At 37.4% G+C, this 17,560-nt stretch overlaps 1 protein-coding gene across 1 annotated transcript in view; it reads left to right on the top strand.

Moving 5' to 3' along the window:
- Nucleotides 1-17,560, top strand: part of LPIN3 (lipin 3) — a 49,308-nt gene that overhangs the window by 17,391 nt on the left and 14,357 nt on the right. The window contains exons 2-11 of the mRNA XM_081323128.1: nt 256-456; nt 3,424-3,519; nt 4,368-4,612; nt 9,089-9,196; nt 10,109-10,226; nt 11,085-11,544; nt 13,195-13,294; nt 14,286-14,464; nt 14,712-14,808; nt 15,560-15,629. Of these exons, the coding sequence (XP_081179254.1) occupies nt 265-456; nt 3,424-3,519; nt 4,368-4,612; nt 9,089-9,196; nt 10,109-10,226; nt 11,085-11,544; nt 13,195-13,294; nt 14,286-14,464; nt 14,712-14,808; nt 15,560-15,629 (1,665 nt within the window). The 5' untranslated portion in view covers nt 256-264. The remainder of the gene's footprint in view (nt 1-255; nt 457-3,423; nt 3,520-4,367; nt 4,613-9,088; nt 9,197-10,108; nt 10,227-11,084; nt 11,545-13,194; nt 13,295-14,285; nt 14,465-14,711; nt 14,809-15,559; nt 15,630-17,560) is intronic.

The following is a 17,560-nucleotide window of genomic DNA, read 5'->3' as shown; positions in this document are numbered from 1 at the left end:
AGGAAACCAAGCATGGGAGATGCAACCTGAAGTTGACTTTGGTATTTGACATCTGGAGAAGGTTTTTGCTATGGAATAATGTTGAAAACTTGCAAAAATTTGTGAGAGATGGAAGCATTTAGCATTTCATTAATATCTGAAAGGATACAGTTTCTTAACCTCAGAAACTGCTGTTGGGAGACACAATCTAACTCTGTGACTACAGTTAATGTTTTATTTAAGTAGGTTTTTGTTTGTTATTCTTTCTCCTCCTAGACTCAGACAATGAACTATGTGGGCCAGTTTGCTGAAACTGTGTTTGGCACAGTGAAGGAGCTGTACAGGGGTCTGAATCCAGCCACCCTCACGGGCTGCATTGATGTCATTGTGGTAAGGCAACCAGATGGTTCCTTATGTTGCTCACCTTTCCACGTGCGCTTTGGGAAGCTGCAAGTTTTGCATTCCAGTGAAAAAGTGGTAAGTGGTTCCAGATATGTAGCAGTTAATGCTGTAACTTTCTACAACTTAAATAGAACTCCATCAGGTTCTCTCTCTCTCTCTCTCTCTCTCTCTCCCTCTCTCTCTCTCTCTCTCTCTCTCTCTCTCTCTCTCTCTCTCTCTTATACAATATATATATTGTATATGTATGTGTGGATGGATGGATGGACGGAAGAATAGATGGATGTACACACACGCATACTTCTTAGATTGTGTATTAAGGATCACAGTCTTAATTTGGCAGGATGCACATTAATAAGTAAAATAATGTTTTTCAGGCCATTAAACTGGGACAAAGCAAGCTTACATAGGGTAGGTTGGCACTTTCATGGCCTTTTAGAAAATGTTCTTTCAAAAATTGCTCCAGCTTTGGTTGCTCAATGGAGCCAAGATGTATAGTAAGCCTCATTACACTATGCATCTGATGCCCATCCACTCATTATCAAGAATGAAACATTGGCAGCTACATGCCTCTTTGTTTCAACTTGCCATTAGAGTAAAGGGGGGGAAAGTATTGTTTTAGAATTGGTTAGATGGAGAAACAAAACCTCTACAATTCCACTGAAGACTGTGAAAGTGTGAAACCCTTCCAAGAACACTGCAGCAGGTGTGGAGAGGAAGCAAACAGTTCCCATAACAAAGTGAAATTGTTTACATGACATACGTGAAAGGGTGGGGGTTTGGCCAGAGAAATATTGTTTAATTATATGAACTGGTGTCTGGGAACCTCCGAGTTAGTTTTGCTTTGAAATTACCATGCTGTGTATTCAATAAATAGTAAGATTTTTGGAAATGGAATGAACCAGGAGTTTTATTTTGATTCTTGAGCTGTATGCTGATACTCACTCTCTTAAGAATAGAAAGCAGAAGCCTATAGCCACTGGGCATATTCACAAATCATTGTACTATCCATGATACAAACATTTTGTGAAATAATCTAATAATCGTCCCAATTTTTGTGTTTCAGCCTTTAACCAGAATTCCTTTGGCTGGCAAGGATTGTTTATTAAATTTATATACTGCCCATCTCACTATCCAAACTGAAAAGAATGATTACTATCACTATCCAAAGTGATTATGGCAGCTATATGCCAAAATATCTGGAAGGCAAAAATATTTCATATCCTGGATTGTCAATTCATTTTTTTTCAGTAGTCTCTGAAAATGTTCAATACATATTAAAAAAAATTTGAATAGTCTCCATTACTGTTTACTTTTTAGCAGTGAAAAATTCAACATGCCTCATATTTTTGTCAACTATGCCACAATAATCATGGTATATATAGCAAAATGATAAGATTGTATTTACATAGCCTAAACTACTAAAGCCACATTTATTTATTGAATGTGTATGCCACTCAATCCCAATAGTTCTTGGCAGATTATTGAATTATCATACAAACAACAACATCCCATTTACCAGCTATGCAGGGATGTCAAACTGCTGGCCTGCAGGCCGGATGCGTCATCCGGAAGCCGCACCCACCCCATTGCCGGCAATGGCAAAACTGTCCCGATACGTTGCGTGATGTCATGTGACGTCACAAGTTTGACATGTCTGGGCTACAGCATCAAAATCAACAACCATGAACAATGAAATTCTAAAGGGTTGGCTAAAAAATACATTTCAAACTCTTTCCTCAACTGAATAAGGAGGGGCCAGCTACAGCTCCATAACATAAGCCCCGTAATACTTAGAACAATTATTATTTCTATAATTAGAACTAATTGTTTATGCTAAATAAATCTGTAGAAAAGGGATGGTAAGTAATTCAAATCAGAAAGTAAGTATATTGCCTTCTGATATTTTTGGATTAGAGGTGAAGTCCTTTGTGTATCTGTTGAATGACGTACATTGCACAAAGCTGTCTGTCTCTGGAACCATTTACAGCGCCAGGTATTTTTAAACTGGTCTGTGTACTTTTAATCTTCTAACCCATTTCCTGTTATGTTGAAATCTGTCATCCCTACTGCTAAAAGGGAGAATGAAGAAAGGGAGAACATCCACAGCAGAAAATGGATCTGGAAAGTGGCATTAATTAAACTGGAGGTGGCAGGTTGAAGGACCCTGCCAAATCCATGGTGAAGCAAGGAATAGTATTTATGCAAGGAACATCAGGTGGAAGACTCCCGCCTGTAGCAGCACTGCCTTTATTCTTTTTTTTTCTCTAAAGGTGACAATTCAGATCCAACCTGGATACTAGTAGTAACTGACAAAAGGTTCTTTTCTACACCATAACATTTTCATCTGCGCATCTCCATGGCTTTTCCCCCCTGCAATAATCTATTTGTTTTGTAAAGAAATCTGTAATAAAATTTGTCTGAAATCCATAGATTTTTGTGGATTTCTTTAAAAAGTAAGCATGCTCTTATTTATTTAGACATTTTATATATCCTGGCTATTTTATATTTCCTCTTTAAAGACACAAAATTAACATTGATATCTTAGTTCTGACTTTCATAGCAACGTGAGAAGAATTTTTTTTTAAATCCCATTTATATCCCGCCCTTTTCCGAAGACTCAGGGCGGCTTACAATTTAAGCACAAACCAATGTGCTTAGCAATAGCCTTCATTCTATGTATATGCCTGCTTATTAGGGCTTTCGCGCCCCCCCCAAGCGGCATTATTACAAAGTCAGCTTATTGCCCCCAACAATCTGGGTCCTCATTTTACCTACCTCGGAAGGATGGAAGGCTGAGTCAACCTTGAGCCTGGTGGGATGCGAACCTGCACTAATTGCAGGCAGCTGGTATTACTTAAGGAGGCATTAGCCCACTGCTCCACCAAGGCTCCTATTATGTTGCTGAATAAACTTAACTTTTGATCTCTCTATTTGTATGTGGACTAGATCCCTTTTTTCGCTCTCAATTTCTGATACAGGAAATGGTTGCAATTTTTTAGAAATGGTTTCCTAGGCTTAAAATAATTTGACCTTTTTTTTTAGGTTGACATAGAAATCAATGGAGAGCCAGTCAATCTTCATATGAAGCTGGGTGATAATGGAGAAGCCTTTTTTGTCCAGGAGTCAGAAGAACAAAAGGTGGGCTACTTACAGGGCATCAATATGCATCTGGGCATTTCTTTCAGACATACTTCTTAGTAGGCTAGAGCAGGGGTAAGGCAACCTCGGCTCTTTTATGACTCATGGACTTCAACTCCCAGAATTCCTGAGTCAGCTATGCTGACTCAGGAATTCTGGGAGTTGAAGTCCATGAGTCATAAAAGAGCCGAGGTTGCCTACTCCTAGGCTAGAGCACTGATTCTCAACCTTGACAACTTCAAGATCTATGGAGTTCAGCTGTGGGACACCCACCAACCCCTTTTACCAAAATCCCAGATTTCTCATTGATTTTTCAGGTTCTGCTAGGGATTGCTCTTCACTGGGAAAACATGAGAACATCACTGCAACTTTCCCTTCTGAAATATCCACCAAGTAAATCCTCAAAGAAATATGCTCATCGTTGAACTGAGGACTTGGCAGTTCATCTTTTATTTTTTTTAAAAGGATGAAATTTTAAAATAATTGTTGATGAGATGTAGTATGTTCTGCATTTTTTATTTAATCCCAAGAAACAAATATTTTAAAATCTTTTCCAAGTGTTTGTTAATAATGTAAAAAAAATATGGTTGAGGGAGAAAGTCCAGCTCCTGCAGCTGCTTTTTCTCTGACTAATTGAGCTGATTTTTGCCTGGTAGGCATGGGGTGATACCTATCTGTAGCTCTTAGTTTCCTGGACTTGTAACATCAGAACATGTAGGTCTTCTAGTCTGCAATCCTTGGTTTATGTTTGGTGCCAAGTTTGCAGTTTGAGTTGCCTAGTGTTGTGGCTTAAGCCTGACTCAATCCTGGCTGAGAAACTGATCAGATTTGTGCCATCTGTCTCCCAGGAGAGAATCCCAAGCTTCTTGTGCACATCTCCCATCCCCTCTGAGAAAAACATAGATGCTGTGGCCAAATCTGCCAAGTTATATGGCAACTCTGATGGCTTGGGCTCAGATACAGCTGCTCGTAAGAAAAGATGGCGCAAGAAGAAGCCAAAGAAAAGAGGATCATCTGCAGATTCAACATCGGAAGAAGAAGGGACTGAGAGTGAGAAATCTCTGGAGGAGAAGCGAAAATTGTTGATTTCCAAGTAAGAGTGCTATACCAAACGGGCAGTGGTACTGCCGTGTCTTCAAAAGTTTACTGTTGCTGAGTTTCTTTTTAATTGCAGATGGCAGGTACTGAACGTGGAATCTTTTTAATCCAAATTTATCCTCCTTCTTACTTATCTGCTGATCTGCAGGACCCAGTAACCTTGTTTTACTTATACAGGCAGTCCTCTAGGTACAACCATAACGAAGCCTGCACGTCATAAGTTGGGATGGTCATAAAGCAGGTTACCCCTGTGATTGACTCAATTTTACTACCTTTTTTGTTGCAAAGTGATCCAATGGTTTTCTATGGTCTAATTTTGCCCAAAACTAGAGGTAAATACTGATTTTAGGCAAAAATGTAAAAAAAAAGTTATGGGACCATAGGATGTTGCAAATGGTCATAAATGCAGACCAGTTGCCAAGTGCCCAACATGTGGTCACATAACTGCAGGGTGGGGCAGTCATCAGAACTTCAGAACTGGGTCATAAGTATCAAAGTCTATTGTAAGTTAGAACAATTGCTAAGTAACGAGTTGTAAGTCGAGGACTATCTCTATTCAATATTTCAGTTGACATATTGAAAAAGCAAGTTAGGAGGGAAGTATGAAGCAGCTGTTAGTTCTGTGAAAGTAAATGCATAAATAAACTGGCCAGCTAACTTCCAAGAGTTTTTTTCTTATCTGAAATCAATAAATGAATGAAAGATGTAAAGATAAACCTACCAAAGTAAATAGTTCTTCTAAAATTAGAGTGGCTTCAACGGCAGTAAGATTTTTAGTTCAGTTGCTTGCCCTAATTGCAGATAGAAATGTCTTCCCTGATTTTAATTATGAAATTTGCATAGCTTTATTGGAAAGGAAATCCATGGAAAACCACTGCACATTTGGTCATCTTTATAAGATGCAGAGTCAATATTGGCACTCAAAGACTATTTCAACCAAATTGAATGTAATATGATTGCTCACAGGTTTATGAAAATCTTTCATTTTCTATCTATTCTGATGGGAGAACAGGAAGATGGATAAAACTCTGACAACTCTATTTAATTTGGTGGATCAAATTTTCTCGAAATATTGAATTGTAAGGGACTTTTGCAGATGTTCGAGTTTCAGATTACTTGGTCTTGTCTAATGAGAATTTGTGTCATGGTTAATTATCTTTTCTATATTTCAGAATAATGAGGCACACAGGGAGAAAGGGTGCTGAACTTAAGATATTTAAGCATATAGCACTTAAAAATCTTAATTTCTCCCACACTGTTTCTGCATTTCTAATTTAATATATTCTGTTGCAATGGAATGGAATGTGCTTTGTGTCTCTGGGTGACCGAGTGGCATTTCTTTAACCTTCTGCTTTTCAAGTAGGTCGAAGCAAAATAATGCCTCAGATTTTGCGTTTTCTTTCTGAATGCAAATAAGAAGGCACACCCTCCCTATTTGTGTCATTTTCCCAATCTAAATGAATTTGTGCTGATGAAATTTTAAAAGTTACTCATGCATATCTTCTCAGGTGTGATCTCTGAATTTGCTGAGTGATCTTCTGAGACAAAAGACAAGAAGTGAGAACTGGCTCTGTGGCTATTAAAAACAAGTCTGTTCAAATGTTCATATAATAAGGATCCAGAGATATATATTATTGTTTACGAGTAACGTGGAAAAAAGATATAAGTCAGATAACACTTGATATGTGCTAAGAATTTGCCTTGCCCAATGAAAGCAATGCTAAGCTAATGAAATATTAGCCTTGCAAATAAGGTTTCAGTAGACGGCTGGGGTTTGGCTTTGGCTTTTTGCATTTCAAATGCAAAAGGAGGTGATGGGGAACATGGCCTTTGGCTGTAGAATTCTTTCCCAGGAAAGCTTACTTAGCATCTACTTTGAAGCTATTATAATGGCAAGAGAAACCCTTTTTAATTTTCCAGGATTTTTTTCCCCTTTTAACATAATATATGTAGTGAGCTTTTTGTTTGTTTTGGGGCTGCCTTTATATGCTATATATTTATAATTTGAAATTAAAGTCTTGTGGAAACTTGTCAAAATATGGAGCATAACTGCTTAAAGTGAACAAATGAACAAGGTTGCAGTCATGAACCGGAATTCGATCAGCTGGCAAGCTTGCCTGCCACGTCAGTCAACAAACCTTCAAGCTTGGAGCCCAGTTAGACTTTTGTATTCTGACAGTCAACTGACTGAAGATATCACAGTAGTGTAGTTGTTTAATTAAAGCTGAATATATTTGTACATAAGTAGCATGTTCCATTCCCAAAACACTCTGAGACATTTTGAGTGCTTGTGACAAAACTCCTCATTTAGAGCATAAGAGTCACCTGAAAAGTCTAGGTCAAAATCATTTGGGAGCAATACAAACATGAATACATTATTTTGCCTGGCCTTTCAGACATGCATCTTCTCTCCACTCCACCCCTCCATGATTATAAAACATCAGAAGCAAGCTGGTATATGAATAACAGAGTTGTTTAAACTATTCCTATGTATACAAGAATATAGAAGCAATAGCAACAGAATTACTGTAATTCAGCCTCTTATGAATTACATGTGTAGTCCTATCCTTCTGCTTAGAAAAGCAAGATCTGTTGTATATATGTATGATCCTGTTTCTCATTTTTCTGACTAGTTTCTCAGTTTTCCCTTTGAAAATTGTTTTCATCCTGTTTTTGCATTCGTTTAAATTTCTCAGGAAAGATTCATATACATTTTTGAACCTTTTACTTTCAGGATATGAACTTCTGAATATATTCTTCTAATAAGCACATTTTGCAAGCAAGTTCTTGAAACATAATGCATTTTATCTGTATATATTTTTGGGGTATTATCATTGTTTGTTCAGAAAGTTGCACTGAAAAATCCAGATGCAGAAAAATAATTATAGCTTGGTTTACATATAGATTTCAGAAGAATAGAGTAGGTAAGCTTACATTTCTCTTTAGCAATTTTGCAAAGAATTGCAATTCACAGGATAGTCATCAACTTACAACCACAACTGAGACTGGAATTTTGGTTTTTAGTGGTTGTGTTAAGCGACCTTAACTGTGGCTGCTCAATGACCACAATCCCAGCTCTCCCAAATGTTTCATTAGGGACAGAGTGATGTGCAGAGGGGAATTCCTGTTCTGGGCTGAAGACACAAAGCTCAGATTCCCAAATATCCGAACTTCCCTCCATTGGTCCAATGTGTCAATTCCCCTCCCCTCTCTGTGTTGAAGGGAACCAAGAAAGGAAGCTCAGATCTTCAGGATCTGAACTTCCTTTTCCAGTCTGCTGCAGGAGCTTCCCTCCCCTCCCCTCCCTGTGTAAACTAGATACCCTTCAGAAACATTGCATTTGCCAGTTTTCTGACTAGAAAGCTAGTGAACACAATGTTACTGAAGGTTAGAAAGTCTGGAATGTGGCTTTCTAGTCTTCAGAAACATCTTGTTCACTAGCTGCCTGGCTATATCTCGCATAAGTTTGGTGCTATCAGCAGCTGCACAAAAAGGGAAAGCTAAGAGGACTTAGGCATGGTAGGGGGGAGATGTAGGCAGGGAGCAAGAGGAGGCTTCCATGTTTGGAACAGCTTTGCCCAATAGTAGGCTGGTGGACAGGGAGGGGGGATTCAACTGCCCCTGCAATTATAAGGGCCTGCATCCTGCCAAGTGCCCAAATTTTGACCATATGACTGCAGCTGTAACTTCAGGCAGAGGCTTAGGTCCCTTCGTTCAGTGTCGTCATGATTTTGACAGTCATTGAACAAACAGTCATAAGTGAAGGACTACCTTTGCTATTTTATTTCTGTCTCCTGTGTAGTCTTCAGATGGCCATTCTTCAACCATCATTTGGTTATTTAAAAGTCTCATGTAACCCACAGAGCTCCCCAGCACTAAAGCTAACTCTGATGTCACAAATATTTCTACACAGTGCTCACAAGAGCAGTGGTGATGCAGTGGTTAGAATGGAGTATTGCAGCCTAATTCTGCTGACTGCCAGGAATTTGATTCTGACCAGCTCAAGGTTGATTCAGCCTTCCATCCTTCTGAAGTTGGTAAAATGAGAACCCAGATTGCTGGGGGCAAGAGGCTGAGTCTGCAAACTGCTTAGAGAGGGCTGTAAAGCACTGTGAAGTGGTATATAAGTCTAAGTGCTATCGCTATTAAGTCAGCACAAGGCTCTGTCCTGTCAAGAACATAAAAGTGCCCTGCTGAATCAGATCCCTGGGCCATCTAGCCCAGCAGTCTGTTCTCACACTAGCCAATCAATGCACCAGGAAACCCACTAGTCTCCTGGAAGTTGGCTTTCAGAAGCAGTTACACTGACGTCAAGGTTAATGGTTGTTGATTTCTGTGAATTGGTCCAACCCCTTTTTTATGACAGCCATGCTGGTAGCCAGCCCTGTATTTTTTGGTCTCTGCAGGAGAATGTCACCTATCACTATACAGGTGTCTTTGTACCTAACTTCATTCTATCTTTCCTCATCAGTAACACACTGTACTACTCCTTTGGAGATGTCCAAAAAGAAGAAGATGGGACTCTACAACTTCAAGAAGCACATCCGTACTCCGATGGAGAGCTAGCTCCCCTGCAAAGGTAAATATAGTGGAGATCAAAGGAGCCAAACAATTCTACTTGTTTGAATGTAAGGTATGGCTCAGGAAATGCAATGGTTGTACTTATGGATGCAGGGCCATCCCCTCTGTATGCCATTTCTGATATGATGTATCTGCTTTTTTTTAAGATAGAAAGAAAAATGCCAGTTTCTGGCATCCAAACTTTTGACATATTTGAAGAACTCTGGATCTTGGCTAGTAAAGAATTTGGAGTCATCATGGTAGTATTAGAAAAGTTGAAATATAGCAGGTTTCTCAAACTTGGCACTCTCTGAAGAGGTTCATGACATCTAAGGGGTCTAACTGGACATTATGTTTGACATTTAACTGATGTCTAGCATATCTGGAGAGTAAATAGTAGAAGGCTATCATACTGAGCCTCCAGGGAATAGATGGGTCAAAGAAGAAAAGTGATCTTGGATAACTCTCTTCCAGTTTCTTGTTTCCAATTGTATGTCTATAGAAAAAGACATGTGACCTCTTCTAGTGTTCCATAAGCTAATAGAGAAGTGGTGATGATATTATATGTTTGAAGATAGTAGGACTGGGTCACTTTTGGCTATAATATCGATTGGGAGTGAGGAGATTCAAGTTAAAGGAAATGGTGGAACTAGACTTGAACAAAAAGAAAGAAAAGGATATGTACTCTTCCTTAGGACAGTCTAGATAACAGGAATAAAATAGCCAGATTCTCTTTTTAATCCTTCAGTTGATTTTGCTCTGTGAAGTTACTGATATTCCTAAACTTCTCTTTCCTGATCTATTACATCAACTCTTATGATGTTTTCTCGATTGTGCTGATTTCTATCATGCATTTATCTGCAATAGGTTTGATCACCAGTATTCTCTGCTGTGAGTACTAAAAGTGTTCTGATTTATCTCCCTTCCCCAGCCTTTCTCCTAGTTGTTCATCTGCTCCAAAAAGTGACTCTGAATTGGAGATCAGAAATCCTGAAGTACCTTTTGGTTCTGAATCCCAACTACAATGGTCCTGGGGAAGACTGCCAGAGGTGTGTATAGATAAAAGAAGGATCTCTGGGATGCATAGCTTCATGTCTTATATATGAATAGATGCAAAAATGTTTTCCATTATTATCATAATCATAAAAAAGAATAGCCACATTTTTATATGTGTGCTTGGTATCCCTTTTATGGTCCTTATAACAGGATAGTCTAAAATATATCTAATATTTCAGAGGGTTGAAGACAGGAACTGAAATACACAAATAAATGATACAAGGTAGGTAGGGATTTATCCCACAGATGGGCCAGGGCAGGGTTTTTAGTATTTTACTGGGGAGGGGGAATAGATGGATGGATGGATTTAATAGACTTTTATGTGATCCCAATCTGTAATTGGTTTACAGACCTACCTGAAGGGGTGGTAGCAATAGCACCTAGGCTTATATACTGCTTCATAGTGCTTTACAGCACTCTCTAAGCGGTTTACAGAGTCATCATATTGCCCCCAACAATCTGGGCCCTCATTTTACTGACCTCAGAAGGATGGAAGGCGGAGTCAACTTTGAGCCCAGTGAGACTCAAACTGCTAAACGTCTGTCAGCCAGCAGTCAGCAAAAGTAGCCTGCAGTGCTGCATTCTAACCACTGTGCCACCAGGGCTCTATAGAAATCTATGGTAGCTATAGAAAGTCCAGTTTTCCAGTTCTTAGTGGTTGGGCAGAAACCACTAGAAAAAAGTGGTCTTTCAGTCAATCAATACTATGGTTATTTAAGGTTTATAATACAATTTTGGAATTGTACCTGCTTCAGAATTGCAAAATTTTTCAGCAAAAAAAAATATGTCCCCAAAATCGTTTTGTTTTGTCTCTTTTGTGACCTGTTTCACAAGACTTTTTCCTTTTCAAGATGACCAAATCAGACCGGGTAGAAGCAATCAAACCTGTCTCAAATGTCTCTGAAACAGCAGCCAATGAACCAATTACTGTTACCCCTATGGACAAGACAACTCACTTTGTGGCTATTACAGCTGGCTCAGAAAGTGACCTGGGAACAGCTGATTCTGATGATACAGCATCTTCTCCCATAATTAAGCCAACCCCAGTTTTTCCTTCTGGAAATGGACTTCTGGGAGATGAAGACCTCTGTCCTTCCATTTGCATGGCTGGAAATCAAATGGATACTGATCATGGACTTCCAGGAGATATACAAGTAACAGCAGCAATTGTAGAAGATGACAGATCATATTCTATCAAGGAGACAGATGTGCAGACTACACATCCAGATTTGGAAGTGCCTTCTTTGAAGAAACCTTTGTCAAACATAGAACCCTGCAGTGATCCAGAGGTGAACCTGGAGAAGAGAAGGAGTAAGTAGAGATGGAAAGCTATTACAGTATATTTGAGGAGTCTGTCAACAAAGTGCAAACTGCATCCTCAAACTCTAACAAGAATGTTTCTTTTTGCTACGTTAATCAACCTGGAATGGAGCCTTCCAAATGTATGTGGAACTCAGTGGGGAATCTTTTCCCATTCTCCTGAAGAATCTTCAACATTATTTATACTTTGAGGATAGGGAAGATGTTCTGTTTTTAATCTTCTTCATTACTGTATATTCTATCCTTCCCAATCCTTTTCCATACCCACCTATAGAAACCATAGAGACTCCTAAATCAAGTGCAGATAGTCCTTTACTTACAATAATTTATTTAGCAATTATTCAAGAATAGAATAGAATAGAATAGAATAGAATAGAATAGAATAGAATAGAATAGAATAGAATAGAATAGAATAGAATAGAACAGAACAGAATAGAATACGAAGGTGCCTTGGAGGTCTTCAGTCCCCTGCTCAAGGGGTGATTGTCTAGTCTCTTCTTAAAAATCTCCAGTGATGGAGCGCCCACGATTTCTGGGGGCAAGCTGTTCCACTGGTTGATTGTCCTCACTGTCAGGAAGTTTCTCCTTAATTCCAGGTTGCTTCTCTCTTTGATCAGTTATTTGAATGACCCTGAAAAAAATGTCTTATAACCATCGCAATATCCCCATGGTCACATGAGCAAAATTCAGCCATTTGGCAACCAGCAAATATTTATGACAGTTAACAGCATCCTGCAGGTCATGTGATCACCATTTGTGACCTTCCCAGCTAGTTTGTAACAAGGAAAGTCAATTGGAGAAGCCAGATTTGCTTAATGATCATATGATGGGCTTAACAGTTGCAGCAATTTGCTTAAGTGGCAAAAAAATAAAATGGGGCACAACTCCCTTAACAATTGCCTTGTTTAGCAATAAAAATTCTAATCCCAGTTGTGGTTGTAAGTTGAGAACTATCTGTACTTGCAAAAGTTCCTCTTGTATAGTTACAAAAGGATACATTTTGTATCCATAAAAAAAAAGAGCCCCCAAATGGGAATGCCACTTTAGAATATTCAGTCTGAATTCAGAAGTCTATTTTGCAGACAATGAAACAGGTGATTCTATAATGTCCACATCCCCGGTTATTAAAGGAGAAAAGGAGATTGATTACAATAATTTTATGCGGCTTTCTTGTCAGACGCAATGCAACTTACAGTATTGAAAGCAATAAACATATAACAAATACCAAAGAAAACAAAATCAGTTGCTGACTTCGAGTTAAAATTATTTGTTCCTAAGTAGAAGAGGACTGCTTTTACCTATTTTACAAAGGATAAAAGAGTGGAGGATAACCTGACCTTGGGCAATGTGTCATCACATAAAATACTAACCATTTTGTGTTAACCCAGTCATCAAAAATTGAAGCCACCTTGATAGCACCTTACTAACTAAATTCTTGATATTCTATGAAATTGTCCTATGGTTTTTTTTTTAAAAAAAAATAATTTACTAATCTCTACAGTATATAGGTATTCACTGAGGGTTTTTTTTGGGGGGTGGACTTTTCATTATTAGGGTGAATGATTACAGAAATGTCTATAGAAAAACAGTTTCTTCATTAAATTATCAGGGCCATTGTAATCATTTTTTAATCTCTTTGAGGTTCCATAAAGAAAAACCCTCATCTGGGACCTAGTGATATTTATTTAGACGATCTTTCAAACTTGGATGCGGAGCAATTAGCACTTTATTTTCCCAAGAGGTATGACTATTGTTTCTGATTTCTTTGGAGAAGCTATAGATGAGAAATTAGAATTATTGAATTCAAGTTACAGTAGGAAAGGGCCTTGAATGTCTTCACTAAAGCAAAATGCAGGAATTTAATCATGACCAAAGGTCGCTTAACCTCTGTTTAAAATTATTCATCAAAAGGAAGTCCATAATATACCAGAGTAGCAAGTTTCATTGTGGAAGAGTTTATGACAAAGTTTCTTCTAATCTTCAATTTAAGCCATAGTCTAAAGAATTTAATTGTATTCACTAGAGATGTTGTTGAAGCTTCTGAATATTAGCAGAATTTATCAAAGTCCTTAAAAGACTTTGAACAGCATAGTTTGTCCTGATTCAAAAATAATTACAATCTGCCAATAGTTATCATGTACAATGGGCAACTTCAGAAGCCTTGCAACTAGTTTGGGTTCTTAGTATCTTACTACCACATTAGAGAAGAGGAAATATGAATTCCATAAGTCCATAACACATGTATAAGGCATAAAAATATGATTTATGGGCAGACCGTTTCAGTAAATGTGAGATAAGATGTCTATATTCAGGCTGATTAGCATTAATCTGGTACAAGTAAGGTGACATTTTAGATGTGTGTGTTTATAAATAAATAAAGCAAAAATAAAGAAATTTGTGATTTTTTTCAAAAATTGCAGGACTCAAATTTCTACCAATCCAAGGGCTGAGAATAATGATTAGAGATAAATTGGAGTCCAAGGGCCATAGATTCCTTACCAGAATTTAAAAGATAATGCCATAATTTAAAAGATAGAGTCATAATTTAACCACTCTGAAGAACTTTCTGTAGTATGCAAATTGCTTCTCCCAAATCTTACTGTAACAGATAATCCAGGCATGAGAATAACAGGGAACTTTCCTGTTATAATAGGGATTCATGTGGTATGTTGTTGTTGTTGTTCAACAACAACACCTATACCATACTATTGTTGTTATTATTTGGTTTTCAGTGATGCCGAACTGAATTGGCCACGAACACAGTCTGACCCTGGAATCTGCTCTCATTCCCATGTGCTGGGCCATGCAACTGGTGACAGCAATGCAGACATTCTGCTGGAACCCATAGAACATAGTCCCATTCTTTTGTCTCTCTGTGGAGGTCTTGGGGATGATGGAGAATTAACTCATGGTATGTTTAGAGGCAAAAGATAGAATGCGATTTGGTACTGTAAGAGTTTTTATAAAGATCTGATTTTGAGTTGGCATTCTACAGTACTATTTAATAAAGTTGTTCTAAAGGAGATATTTGTTGGGTGGGAAAAATAATATCCAGTTACAGAATGAATTAGGAGACAATTATTTACCGAAGAGCTCCTCTTTGAGGGAGATGGGCAGTTTAGAAATATGAAATATAAATATATTGCCTTCCATTTTAGCAGAGAAGTTTATGAAGCATGTAGTGTCCTATCAGGAGTTTGCAGAGAACCCAGCAATTCTTGAAGACCCAAACTTGGTAATAAAGATCCAAAAGAAGTGAGTAGGAATGCCATTTTCACTTGTGGTATGTGTGTTCCCCGAAGGAGCTTTGTGTAGCCATGTACATGTATGCATGAGTGCATTCTAGTTGTATTTTGCGAGAATAATGATATTCTTGGCACTCCTTAAAGCCTGCTTTGCTGAGTTAGTGAATTTTGTATGAAGGTGGAATTTGCATTCCCCTCTTATGTGTTTTGGTTCCCAATTATCCCCCCCAAAAAGACTTATATGTGAGAATAGAAGCTCATACACTTTCATAAACTGAATTCAGCAACCATGACAGCAGAAAATATATTGTAGCTGGAATTGGCTTGTCATGTACTGGACGGCAAATTTTATTATAACCTTCCTTCTAGAGGTTAGCTAAGAAACCAGATTTAGATTTTTATGAAAACATATAATGAAACCTATTTCAGTCATATGTTTATGAAACAGACACACACTTATCTGCATATTTATAGTACGCTTCAGCTGCCTGTCACAAATATCTCAGATACTTCATGAAACAATGAGATTTAGTTGAGTCTGGCTGGGTTGAAACATTGAGCTTTGCCATTGGTTTGTGCTGTTGTTATGGTGTAGTGTGCTTAAGCAAATAATTTGGTGCAGTGCTTACACATCTACATATATTCATCCATTTGTACCGCAACATCTTTCAGTTCTGTAGTCTTGATGATCCTTTTCTATTACTTTGCTATCAGGCTCATACCTCTATATACATTTTTTTTGTTCCCCTCTCTAATTGTAGATACTACAATTGGGCAGTTGCAGCTCCTATGGTTCTCTCACTACAGGCATTCCAAAAGAATCTCCCCAGAGTAAGTTAATATGAATTTGTGTTTAGTAATAAAGTATAATTTCTTATTTAGGTTTTTATGTTTCAACATTTAAAGAGTGCTGTAATTTAGATTCTTAACCTCTAGGAAGATAAACAATTTTTACCCTAATAAACTAATTGGTATTATCTCTCCAAATGACCAGACTAATTAATCAGGCCTACTGAGAAGAAAACCTTTTATCCAAAGTTTCAGGTTGTCTTAATGCTATCACAGCAATCATTTATCAAGATCATCTTCTTTCTGTATGGGTTTTATGAATCCTAGTTCTCACATTTCCAGAGAATGATAATCACACATGTAAGATGAATTTTAAAAAATGACAATTTACTTGGCCAGTTAGGTGCTTATATTTTATGGACATGGTGTCACTTTTCTGTTCATTAGATACTAGGATTGGAAGTTATATTCCATTTTCCATATTCCATTTACCAATCCAAATTTAACCACATGTTAAAGTGGTTAAGTAAAAAAGTACTTAAGTACTCCCATAAGTACTTAAATTTAATATGGCATTTTAGCTTACTATGAGATTATGATAGTTATATATTTTGGAAATAAAATTAGCTCAGTTGTGAAATGCAGTCTGTTATCTCAATATTGTCACTTTAATTTTCAAATTAGATGGCTAAACTATTTAACAGAAGAAAAACATATATAAAACTGTATTAATGGTATATCTTCAAAATTAATAATCATGTAAATAATAGAAAGTGAGGAAAAAATTGATGGAGGGAAACCTAATAATATTATGTGATAAGTAGACCATCTTCCCAGAATTTGATGATAATGCTCAAAGTATTCTTTCATGTTCCTTGTTAACAAGAAAAATGAAAGAATACTTTGAGCATTATCATCAAATTCTGGGAAGCTGGTCTACTTATCACATAATATTATTAGGTTTCCCTCCATCAACCTTTTCCTCACTTTCTACTATTATTGTCATATATAAAAAGTATGACAGAATTGCATACAATATAAGTATTTATATAATGAGGTAGCAAACAAGTTAAACTTGATATTGTAAATTACAAAAAACATATTTCCACCTACATTAGTATTCATTGTATGTAATAAATGTAATAAAAAGAGATGATTAGACTTAAGTCCAGCATAGGAAGTTCTGATTGGCAACACAACACAGATTGCACCGGCATATAAAGATTTATAATCTGTGTTTACCTTCGGGAACACTTCTGAGGAAAATTGCTCTACGGTCAGATTCTTGGCAATTAATATTTAAGAATACTTCCTCTTCCAGTTAGGAGACACCCTAGTATAATATCTACACTGTAGAGTCTGTTGCCTCTTAGCAAGTTGTCAGTTTGGAAAACTTTGGCTTTTAAATTAGTGCCTAACATATCCCATTTTTTTAAAAAACCTTGCTATGACTTCAATGAGGGAAAATATCTAGCTTCTTAGCTCTCCACATGCAACTTAAACAAGCCTTACTACTTTACTTCAAAATATATGCCTCCTTCTTAGGTAAATGACTTATTTTCACCACAGAATAGGATCTTAAGCTACTGCATGTAAACAAGGAACAGATCTCATACTTACTAGCATTGATATTACCTAGTCTGTTAATAAAACATCTGCAAGCAAGCAACCAACCAAGCTGAGAGAGCACCAAGGACTCCACAGAATAGACTTTGTACTGTAGTTCAGTGCCAGCCTTCACTGGCCTACTGTTCTTCCTTGAAGCTGGAAAGCCTCTTCTGACTTCCCTTTTGGTGTCCTGAATTTTTTAACACTGTTGAATCAATTGCACTAAGACTCATATCCTTCTATTACATCTTATTCTTGGGAACATTGACAGTTGTGGGTTGGTTGATTCATTTTTGAATTAGATATTTGGTATTGACATGTTTGGAGGTTAGAGCTTATCCAATAATTGTGGACTATTACTATTC

This window comes from Vipera berus (genome assembly GCF_964194415.1).
Source record: "Vipera berus genome assembly, chromosome: 3".
Classification (NCBI taxonomy): Eukaryota; Metazoa; Chordata; class Lepidosauria; order Squamata; family Viperidae; genus Vipera; species Vipera berus.
This window is presented reverse-complemented; position numbering and strand designations above follow the sequence as displayed.